At 42.7% G+C, this 12,500-nt stretch overlaps 1 protein-coding gene across 4 annotated transcripts in view; it reads left to right on the top strand.

Annotated features, from left to right (window-relative positions):
- The window catches only part of glra1 (glycine receptor, alpha 1), a 119,217-nt gene that overhangs the window by 68,659 nt on the left and 38,058 nt on the right, over positions 1 to 12,500 (top strand). For all 4 annotated transcript variants that reach the window (XM_084041001.1, XM_084041000.1, XM_084040999.1 and 1 more), the window contains one exon: positions 9,748 to 9,962. In XM_084041001.1, the coding sequence (XP_083897127.1) occupies positions 9,748 to 9,962 (215 nt within the window). The remainder of the gene's footprint in view (positions 1 to 9,747; positions 9,963 to 12,500) is intronic.

The raw sequence follows: 12,500 nt of genomic DNA, 5'->3' as shown, positions 1-12,500 counted from the left end.
CTAGCTATCACCAAAAGTTCTCCCTCCGTTTCTGTACTCCTTCGCTACAACCTTTCCTGCAGCCCCTTGTCTTTCTTCTTCACCTCTTTCCCTGCATCCTCCTTCCATCTCCGCCTGCCCTGTCTGCTTCTCTCTCGCTCTGTAACCTATGCTCGTTAAGGGATTTGCAACACAGTGCTTTTGAAGCCAGGAGTGAAAGAAGACAGAGACTGAGAGAGAAAGACAGGCGGTCGGCGTGTGAGGTGTGAACTATAGAGCGAGGCTGAGAGTACGCAGAAGTAGGGAAGAGGAGGAGAAGAGAGAGAAACAGGTGGGCTGGGTGCGAGAGAGGGTAATTAAATGGACAGGAAAGCAGCAGGGAAAAGAGAAGAGAAGAAAAGAGCGGTGGCAGTGCGTACAAGGAAAGGCGGAGGTTGGCGGGCGTTAGCTATGCTCCGCTTCTCCCTCCAGGTCCTGGGAGTGTGGCTGGAAACCATCTGTCCGGTCCACCTCGCCAGTCGTGCATCCTCTCATGCCAGAGATTACGGAGCCACTCACTCACTGTGTGGCTCAGCCGCACAGAAGCACTGGGTTTACAAGAGAATGAAATGGGACACAAATAAAGAGGAAAGGGAAGGGATATCGATGTTTAACGGCTGTTTAGGAGAGAGTGAGCTGTGCAGGTTTGCTGGAATATGTGGAGTTGTGATGTACAGATGTGCCACTTCAAAACTTCACACGTTACTGTTCTTTCCCTGAAAGTGCCCTGAAAATGCATTTTTTTCCTCCCTTTTCTGCCCTTAAAAATGCACTGTTTTGCCCCTGAAAAGAAGTTGTCACTACACACCCCCGTTTTTCCCTTCAACAGACATCCATATACATGAGAACAAAAGAATGTGTGTTGAAGAAGGTGTCAGACTCATTATGAGGCGAAAGGTGATTTGAAGAGGTCCTTGACCAGTTGCTCAAATTAATTAGCATCATAAAAGCAGTGATCATCAAAATAATTCAGCATTTTAAATGCCCTTCTTTGTCCCTCTTATTGCCCTGGGAATCCCCTGAAAATTTACTGTCTTGGCGATGGCAGGACATTTGAAGTTTTGAAATGGCACATCTGTATATCATCTATCATGGACCCGGATTATTTGGGTCGCGTCTCAGGATGTCAACATTTATTAATTTATTGTTTTGGTGTTTTTGGCCAAAAAATATTCACCAGGACTAAAACTTCATTTGAAACTGATTTTTCAAAACAGATCCAAAACAGAACCATTTCTTTAAAAAAAAAAAGAAAATAAAGTGTTGCGTGCCGAAAAGAGTATATCTTGTAGATTGGCTATTTTCCGTGGGAGACACCGACATGTGGCGAAGTATAAATCGGGCCTAAAACGAATCTTTGGTCTGAACTAGGCTTAAGAGACACAGAAAGAACCCGTTGCACTCTAAATAGAGTTAATGCGGGGGAGCAGCAGTAGCAGGTTGATTGCTTGTGATACTGAGCCATCAGTCACACGCTACGCCACGTCTCCAGATGACAGGCAGCGCAGACGGATGGCTGTGTCTGCAGGACGCGCTCCACCTCCAAACCAGGAGCCTTGATACGCCTCCACACACACAGACACCAGCCTCCCCTGCTAATCCATACATACACACACATGCACACACACACACACACACACACACACACACACACACACACACACACACACACACACACACACACACACACACACACACACACACACACACACACACACACACACAGCAGGCATGCACGCACGCACACGCAAGCAAGCACGCACGCACGCGCAAGCACACACACATTCTCTCTCTCTCTATCTTTCTCTCTCTCTCTCTCACCCACACACACGCTCAGCAGTAAAAGTAAAAGTAAAAGTATCAATACTGCAATGTAGAAGTACTCTGTTACAAGTGAAAGTTACAAGTAAAATCTAATTGAGTAAAAGTACAAAAGTATTCGTATCAAAATGTACTTAAAGTCCCAAAAGTAAAAGTATTAAAAGGTTTTAAAATAGCCGATCTACAAGCTCACAACGCGTCGCGATGCAACGCGTTGTGAGCTTGTAGATCTGCTATTTTCAAATAGCCTAGGTATAAAATAGGGCTAAAATGGTTAATGAATGTTTTATAACGTAATAATTTATATCTGCAAAGTAACTAGTTACTACAGTTTTCAAATAAATGTATAGTGTAGTAAAAGTACAACATTTGCCTCAGAGATGTAGTGGAGTAGAAGTAAAAGTACTGAAAATTGGAAATACTCTGGTAAAGTAAAAGTACCTCAAAATTGTACAGTACTTGGGTAAATGCACTTAGTTACTTTACACCACTGACGCTCAGTAATACATAAGGCGCACTACACAGTAAAATCCTCAAGTGTTAATTTATATTTGTAACTCAACGAGTGTACAAATGTAACATTTGCATCTCACAGTTAAACGCACACACACACACGCACGCACACACGCACGCACGCACGCACGCACACACGAACACACACACACGCACACACACACACACACACACACACACACACACACACACACACACACACACACACACACACACACACACACACACCCACACACACAGAACACTGGCACACTGCTACTGAAGTCCATCTGACCGTGGGTCTGTGAGCCAATACAAGGAGGGAGAAATGTAGCTCTCTACCTCTGCTGCACCCTTCTGTCATCACCCCCCCCTCTCTCGCCCTCCCTCCTCTAATTTCCCATTCATCCTTTCTCACACTCTTCTTTTTTTCTCTCTTCTTTTATTCCCTCCGCTACTCTCCTCCCCTCCCTCCCTCTCCTCTCCTAACTTCACCTCTCCTGTCCTCTCCCTCCCCCACTAATGGTTGGCGTAAGAGTCTAAGACATGAATGAATCTTTGAAGCAAAATGTAGCCTCTCTCTCTCTCTCTCTCTCTCTCTCTCTCTCTCTCTCTCTCTCTCTCTCTCTCTCTCTCTCTCTCTCTCTCTCTCTCTCTCTCTCTCTCTCTCTCTCTCTCTCTCTCTCTCTCTCTCTCTCTCTCTCTCTCTCTCTCTCTCTCTCTCTCTCTCTCTCTCTCTCTCTCTCTCTCTCTCTCTCTCTCTCTCTTTCCTTGCTACTGTGTGTATGTGTCTGTGTGTGTGCGCACGCACACGCATGCATGCGCATGCACATGTGCAAGCTCTCGCCTCGGTGGTCCCCAATCAAGCATTAAGAAGGAATTAAGGTGTCGTTTCTCTCAGATTTATTAGCCGCAATCTGTTGTGATCTGAAGAGCAAGAGAGAGAATGAAAGAGAGAGAGAGAGAGAGAGTGAGAGAGAGAGAGAGGGAGAGGGAGAGAGAGAGGGACGGAGAGGGAGAGGGAGAGACAGACATACAGACGGACAGAGAGAGAAAGAAAGAGCGAGAGGTGGGGAGGGGGTGATGGGTGAGCTTTCTCTCCCACTTCCACCTCTCCACCGTTGCTGTGACTGTCACGTTTTATCCATTCCTCCACCTCTCCCCTCCCCACTCGCTCGCTCTTTCTTCCCCCTGTAGAGGGAGAGAGTGGCGAGAGAGAGAGAGAGAGAGAGCCCCAGACACACTGGTTGAAATACTAATTACTGTGCCTGGTGCATTGCAGCTCCACGCACACGGGACGCTTTATCAATAGCATTTGTTTTGTGTCTGAGAGGATGATTGCAGTCCGACGGGGGGTACCAGTCATTTCCTGCCCCGAATCGGTCCCTCACCCCACACACACGCACGCACGCACGCACGCACGCACGCACGCACGCACGCACACACACACACACACACACACACACACACACACACACACACACACACACACACACACACACACACACACACACACACACACACACACACACACACACACACACACACACACACACACACACACACACACACAAGCCCAAGTAAATCCATGCGACTTTGTTGTTAAACGCAATACACACACACACATACATTATGCACAATGCAGTTTGACCGACGCATAAACATAAAGTGAGACACGCTTGTGCAAACGTGTGCACATGGAGAAGCACCGATGCCACCAGCACACACATTGTGTGTGTGTGTGTGTGTGCGCACACCTGCAGACACACGCTTTTGTATACACAGCCACCTCTTTTGGGTTGATGGGAATACACACCCAATATGCTCACACACACACACACACACACACACACACACACACACACACACACACACACACACACACACTCACTCACACACACACACGCGCACGTGCGCACATGCGCACACACACACACACACACACACAGCCATGCAGACAGGCGCGCTCAGCCCCCCATAGCGAGATGGGTCCAGCTGAATAATTTCAATCTTTTTTATCAGATGGAAAATATGGACAGCACTTAAAAGCTCCGAAGTGTATCACAGTTATAAATCAACTCCAGCCACACTGCACCCCCACCCCCACGCCCCCCCCCCCCCCTCATTCCCCCCCTCTCTCGTCGCATAGCCCCTCATCATCTTCACTGTCCTCTCCTTCCCTTCCCACTTCTCCTTTCCTGTCTCCTCCCCTCATCCTTATCCCCCGCATCCACCCTGTCCCACAGCAGTGCTTTCAGGGTTAACTCTAATTGATTGGACGTTCTTGACAACGATGTCTGTCTTCCATTGATCCTCCCCTGATTAAATGGATCTGCAGCCACCGTGCTACAGCTAGCTAGCTGCTCCTGTACATGGCCTGCATTACATTACAGAGGCAGAGGGAGGAGGAGGGAGAGGTGGAGGTGATGTGAAGGGAACACCTATAGCTGTATGGGGAAAAGCCTATTCTGAGCCTCATCTGTGAGTTGTCGTACTTTGTTGCAGATTTGCAGATTTACAAGTTCACAACGCGCAGCGGATGCGACGCGTTGAGAGCTTGTGCATCTGCTATTTTTGGCGGTGGCGACACCGTCATATGACAGAGCGTAAATCAGCTGAAATGGTGCAAAGCTTACGTCTTTAATTCCATTTGGACGCATGATCCATAGGTTTCTTTTAGTGCTCCGACCGGACCCATCTGCTAACTGGCTTGAATCTCAGAAACAGTGCAGGGCTTAGCCGGGTAAAATGAATCATAACCAATCCTAAACAAGATATTGCATTGTGCAGGTCCCTTTATAGGTTTATCAAACAAAGATACAGACAGAGCCTCCAGATTGACCTTTGACCCCCATCCCCACTCGCTATGCATTCTTTTTTCTATTATTTTCTTCTTCTTTTGTTTTGCGCGATCCTTAACCATTGTGGCTAGCAGCACAATGATTCAACATTCAAATCATAATACAACATAACATTTACTCAATTTACTAAACCATAAACAGAAAATCGATGCACTTGAGAATGTATTAAAATGTTATCATGGGAATGTAAAACAAAAACATGGTATTTTCTTTATAAATGTGGAGTTTACCATGGGGGATATGTGCAACAACTGTGCTAACAATGGGGAACAGTTATTTCCCAATTGCTTCCTTTCAATCAGCATCTTAAATTGTTTCTGTCACATGTCAAGACAATTTATGGCCCAGGTTGTTGCAGAGCCCATGGCTGTTTCAGACAATGTTGTGTTGTTACAGACTGCGTCTCCCTGAGCCAAAGTCTGGTGAATGCATTAAGCCTGATTTTAGGCTATACTTCGTACGTGATGAAAATAGGAGATCTACGAGCTCACAAAACATTGCATCCGCAACGCGTTTGTGAACTTGTAGATTGGCTATTTTTGCGACAAAGCATTAATCGGGCTTGAGGTCTGAATCTGACAGAGAAGAGAATCTGACAGAGAATTACCGTACTTTAACATGGATACCAGTGGTGGAAAATGTAAAAAAAAAAGAAATTACTTGGGTAAAAGTATCGATACTGCAATGTAGAAATACACCTTTACAAGTAAAAGTCCGGAATAGAACTCATTATGTAGAATGTCCCATTTCAAGTTTTCAAATGTATTAAAATCTTTTGAAAATAGCAGATCTACAAGCTCACGATGCGTCGCATCGCGACGCATCGTGAGCTTGTAGATCGGCTATTTTCAAATGAAATGTAAATAGAGCTGAAGTGGTCAATGTATCTTTTGTAATAATAATACAAATATACTATAACTAACTATAATATTTGTCTCTGAGATGTAGTGGAGTAAAAGTAAAAGCGTTGGAAATTGGAAATACTATAGTAAAGTACAAATATGTCAAAATTGTACTTAAGTACAGTACATGAGTAAATGTACTTACAGTAGTTACATTACACCACTGATGGATACTGAACCCACTGACCCGACCTGAAATTTCAACCACACTAAAAAGTTGTTCCTGCTGCTTTACAGTGCAGTGCAGCATAGCGACGGGGGCAGCAACATTTTTGCATGGTGCTTGAGGCAGCGTTTGTCCTTGTGTCTCGACCGAAGGCGAGGTTAAATATGACTGTTGACGCTCGGAGCGAGGCGTTGTGTAACGAGTGAGTTGAGGGAGATGGATACTTCTGACGGAGGCAATTATCTGAACCCTGTGTTCCAATCCCTCTACTCCACTTTTTACTACAACTGGCTCCGAGCATAAACATCTAGGTTAAACTTTCCCCCTTGTACCGACACAAGGACAAATTATGCTTTAACAGCAGGAGGAGCAGGCGGATTGCCTCAATTTGCAGTTACAGTCCATGTAATGAAAGTAGACGTCCATCCAGTTTTAAACACTTAGACCCTCTGTACTTAGTAAAATGGACCTGAGTTGCGCTGCACTTGTACTTGGTATCTACACCAAATCTCTTTGCCGAAAATAGCGGATCTATCAAGCTCACAACGCGACACGTCCCCCCAGAATGGGGATACTTGGTTGAGTTACACCGTACTTGTGCCCTCTATTTTTTTTTTTTTTATCTACACCAAATCTCGTTGCCGAACATAGCTGATCTACAAGCTTTCCACATTCCTGCAAAAAAATGGAGAAAGTCATTTTCTTTAATTTTTCAAGCAATTTAAAGGTGCAGTTCATAATTTTTATTTTAATGAATACAATGTTATTTTAACCTGTCTGTGTGTTCATAATCTGTATGGTAGAGTATTGTACTGTATACACAACGTAACTACAACTGCAGTGGTTGAAGCCTTCCAGGGTGTGCATGCGTACAAAATGAGTTATGCCTGAATTCTGAATGACAGTGGAATCTGAATGTTTATATCAGCAAGAGTCACCTTATCCAGTCATGGTGCGACGCATTGTGAACTTGTAGACGTTCTATTTTCGGCACGGGACACCATCGTAACAATGAGTATAAATTAGGCCAATGCTACTCAACGTCGGGTCCGGGTAAGACCAGGATGTCCAAAATAGACCCTTACTGTCTATTTGTAACTATTGTAACTCTGAGAATTTTACAGTGTAGATGGGGGTTCCCAAAGATTACAAAAATGGTTCCATTTGTACACTCTCAGAGTTACAGACCCGTAAGGTTCCATTTGGTCCCCAGACCGGACGTTGAGAAACAGCGACTTAGGCATCGTCTTTCCCCTCTCCCCCTCCCTCCCCCGATACGTGAAGGTTCAGTGTTATCAAAGCTCATTTCCACTCCCCCACACCAGATAGCTTGTGACGTTATCACAGCCATCTCCTTATTTCTTTGCTGCGCCTTATCTCCCCTTCTCTTCTGTTCTCTCCCCTTGTTCCCCGCCACAGTAAATTCAGGGGTATTCATTTAACTCTGATTGTGTGAAAATGGACACAGAAGGGTCCCGGATTGTGCTGCGTACTAGTGCATTGGTTCTCAAAGTGGGGTCCGGGGACCCCCAGGGGGTCCCCAGCAAAATGTGTTAATATAGAATCACAATAATTGTAACCACTTTAACCTTTTTATACTTTGGCTATTTTTGAAAAATCATGAAAATGTGTGCAAACCTTTGAATATATATTTTTTAAAGCTTTTTAAAGCTTTTTTAATCTCAAATCTTTGCTTCTGGGGGTCCCTGGAACAATATATTTTGAGATGGGGGTCCACGGTCAAATACATACAATTTTGGGGGTCTTTGACATGAAAATGTTTGAGAACCACTGTACTAGTGTACACTGCCTTCCTGTCTCACTACCTTGGTGCATTCTTTCACATTGACTCGCTTCTTTCACCTCCCTCCTTCATTTCTTCTCTCTTCCTCTTTTGTCATCCTCATCTCTCCATCCTTTCCTTCACCCCCTCCCTCCCTCCCTCCCTGTCTGTAATTTGCTCCTATGGATGAGTGCCTCTAGTATCAAAGCCAGCTGCAACCATCTTGTCTTTCTCTTCTTACCCTTTCTCTCTCTCTCTGGAAAGCAATTTCAACTCTGTTTACGTCCATTTCCTCCCTGGGCTGATGAACTCAAATTTGATCAGAAGCATTTTTTTCCCCCATCTCCCATACTCCCATCTCTTTACCGCTGCATAATCTGAACATCATTTCTATTCCCTCTCTCCTTCATTCCTCTCTCTTCCGTCGCCTTTTCTTACCCTGTAGAAAAAAGGTTCAGCTCTTAAACCCAGCGACCTAATCTCTACCTTACAGTATAGCTACTAAAATATATTTAAATACTTTGGGTCAGTGACTCTGAGTTACTTTCCTTTGGCTGTTTTTTTTTTATCAGCCGCACCAAACCTTGATCATAATCATTTAATTTCCCCTTTTCTTGCCCCTCCTCCCTTTAAACTCCCTCATTTCGGGGCAAATGGCTAAGAAGGAGTAAATTCACATGTATTGAGGCCTGGGTGATACGATTTAAAAGCAATAGTATGAACCTTAGAGGTCCATTGTTGCACTTTAAGAGTTAAACGAGCCCGTTTAGTTCTGGAAATAAAGCATATGCCTATGCTAATGTGTCAGACTGTCGGAAATCTGACCATAAACTCCCCCGGTTCTTATTTTCTTTCCTCCCCTTGCTCTTTATGTTCCCTCCTTCTTCTCTCCAGGTAATTTGACCTGCAACGAGGCACAGCCTCATCATCAAATGAGGTCAAAGCCATGTCCTAATCAGGTCTCTTTTCCAGTGGTGGACAAAGTACTCAAAACCAGTGCTTGAGTCTAATTATAGATACTCCTAGTCATATATTACACAAGTGAAAGTTGCTCTGTCAGATTTGTACTTGGGTTAAAGTACTGAAGTGCTTGCTTTTAAAATTATTATATATTGTGAAAATAGCAGATGTACAAACTCACAATGCGTTTTCCACCTTTTATAATTGAGTGCCTGGATCCTTTTTTCATGTTTTATCCCGTTTGTTACAAGAGCACCTCTGATACATAAACTACTTTTACCTACTTGTATCTCCTGTGAGCACCTGTCCTGTTTGTGTTGTTTTTTTCCCTCAATAATATGTAGCTGTCACAAAATCTCGAGTCACACCTGTACTTGTCTCCTGTTTGGGAAAAACTATTCTAAAGCATTTCCCAAACAGTGGGTCGGGACCCATCTTTGGGTCGCAGACCAATTTGTATGGGTTGTGAGTAAAATGTAATAAAATATTTTTATTACTTTAAAAGATTTAAAACAATTTAAACAAAAAGATCACAACTTTTTCTCACAATCTAACAAACTATTGCAACATTTTTCAAAAGTATTTCATGAATAAAATGAAAAAATCTAATATCCATAAATATATTTTGAAAAGAAGTTTAAGAAGTTGCTCCGCGCCGCATTGTGAACCACTGCTCTAAAGCATCAAAACAAAGCATTAAACAGGGTTTAAATGATCTTGTGGCCCTCTCTCCCTGTGATCCAGGCAAGTTCACCTGCATCGAGGCTCGTTTTCACCTGGAGCGTCAGATGGGCTACTACCTGATCCAGATGTACATTCCGTCGCTTCTCATTGTCATCCTCTCCTGGGTCTCCTTCTGGATCAACATGGACGCGGCGCCGGCCCGCGTGGGGCTGGGCATCACCACCGTGCTCACCATGACCACCCAGAGCTCTGGCTCCCGAGCCTCTCTGCCCAAGGTGAGTTTCAACACTCATCATCATCATCATTTGGTGTTTTTCTTTTGTCTTGTTTTGTTTTTCTGGTGTTTAAAATCCATTAAGACCTGAGGCTGATTCTACAAAATGTCTTCTAAATCCTAACTGTTGTTGCTCTCAGTGGTTCTCAAACTTTTTTCATGTCAAGGACCCCCAAAATTATATGTATTTGGCTGCGGACCCCCCTCCCCCCCTTCCAGAAGCAAAGATTTGAGTTTAAAAAAAAAATTGCTTTAAAAATATGTATATTGAATGATTTACAGCGCGGCACTAAGTGGCACGCTATGAGCTTGTATATCTGCTCTTTTTTAATAGCCAACCAATGTGCTATATTATATACATAGCTCAAATCTAAAATGACACAGATGCTTTCTCGGTTTTAATAGGTTAAATATTTTCATCAGCATGTCTCCTTGGGCTGAACAGTGCAAAGAGCCATTATAGAGAGAGAGGAGATGATGTCACGTGGGAAGGGATTTCCCAAAACGGAATAATCTCTTCCTAAAATGAAATCCTAGGGTTATGAATATTTGACTTCAGTAGTTTAATTTCATTCAATCTTGTTTGTTTGTTTGTTGAATGAATCATTCATTTGAATGATTACATTTTATTTATTTATTTATGGAAGGATTTAATTTTGTCATTCAATTTGACAAAATCTCATTCAAAGTGTAGCCAAAATTGTATATCCATGAAATAAACACAAGAGACTATTCTTATTCTTCTAAAACGTGATAGAAATAATCAACAGACAACAAAATTACTTTCACTATACGATATGATTGATTTGCAATTCCAATCAATGAAGACTTAAGGCTGTATCCATAACAGAGTTTAGTCAAACTGCAAGACTATTTTTAAACAGAAAGAGAATCTTCTAAAGAAGATTGGATATCTTTTGTACATTAAAATGTAATGAAACAAAGTTGATGAGAACAATTTAAGATTCCTGAGAACTCATGTTGGGGGGAAATTGGCACTAACTATTGTTCTAACAAAAACTTCTTCTTGCTCTTGTTTGACACTGTGGCAGATTTAAACCGGAAACAGAAACCTGTCCAAAACCGTTACTTTGTCAATACTTTTCGCATGTAAAATAAGGCTTAAGTGGTGACCAACACGGCATTAATACATGAAATAAACATAGAAAGATGAAATATGGAGATACAAGGTTTCTGCCCGACAGCGATGATAGGTGCATGTAACGAACAGAGCCTACTCACCTGTGATGGGAGGTGTCCACTTAAAATTAAGACCGGGAACGTGTCTGTGTCATTTTAAGATTTATTTGCTATTAAAACATAACAGATATACAAGCTCAAGCTTGTATATCTGCTATTTTTTGGAAAAAAAATTGCAAATCTTTGAATACATTTTTAAACAACATTCTTAACTCAAATCTTTGCTTCTGGGGGTCCCTGGAACAAAGTATTTTGAGATGGGGGTCAGTGGCCAAACACATAATTTTGGTTGTCTCCTTGACATGAAAATTTACGTTTGAACACCACGGATATAGCAACAGTAGTTTTTCAGAAAACTGTTTGTAGAACCCTCAGAAACAAAGATTTGAGTAACAAATGCTGGCTTTAAAAAATAATATATATTCAAAAGATTTGCACACATTTTCAAGATTTTTCAAAAATAGCAGATCTACAAGCTCATAGCGCGGCACGCGGTGCCGCGCTATGAGCTTGTATATCTGCTATTTTTGAATAGCCAAAGTGTAAAATAATCAAAAAATGACACAGATGCGTTCCATGTCTTAATGGGTTAATTTAACTGAGAATGTAGGCTTTTTTTGAAGAGACAAAGAAATCTAAAGTGATCCCGGATTGAATGGGTTTAAACCACAGTGACACAGTCACCTTCACAAGACCCCACATCATCCACAAACCCATTCTAACTAATATCCAAGCCAGGTATCTCTGCGATAACACGAGCAGACCCATGTGCACTGGGGGGAAAACTGTAGTAGGAGTGATTTTAACCCATTGTTTTAAAGCGAAAAATCTAAACTCCGATCTGTGAATCTGGTGGTCCCTGGAACAACATATTTTGAGATGGGGGTCCACGGCCAGATACATATCTTTTTGGGTGGTCCTTGACATGGAAAAGTTGGAGCACCACTGATATAGCAACATACAATATACGTACTGTTAAGATTTAGAAAACCTTTTTAGATATGTATTTGGCCCACAGAGCCCCCCATCTCAAAATGTTTTATTCCAGGGACCCCCAGAAGCAAATATTTGAGTTACAAATGTTCGCTTTAAAAAAAAATATATACGGTATTCAAAGATTTTCGCACATTTTCAAGATTTTTCAAAATTAGCAGATATACAAGCTCATGGCACGGCACTCGGTGCCGCGCTATGAGCTTGTATATCTGCTATTTTTGAATAGCCAAAGGAATCTAAAATGACACAGATGCGTCCCTGGATTGAATGGGTTAAGAGCATAGGATTCAGTTTGGTGAATGAGTACAAAAGTAGATCAAAGATCAGGCGGGGTGCTCTAGGG

The sequence above is a fragment of the Gymnoscopelus microlampas genome (assembly GCF_963454915.1).
Source record: "Gymnoscopelus microlampas genome assembly, chromosome: 18".
Taxonomy (NCBI): domain Eukaryota; kingdom Metazoa; phylum Chordata; class Actinopteri; order Myctophiformes; family Myctophidae; genus Gymnoscopelus; species Gymnoscopelus microlampas.
This window is presented reverse-complemented; position numbering and strand designations above follow the sequence as displayed.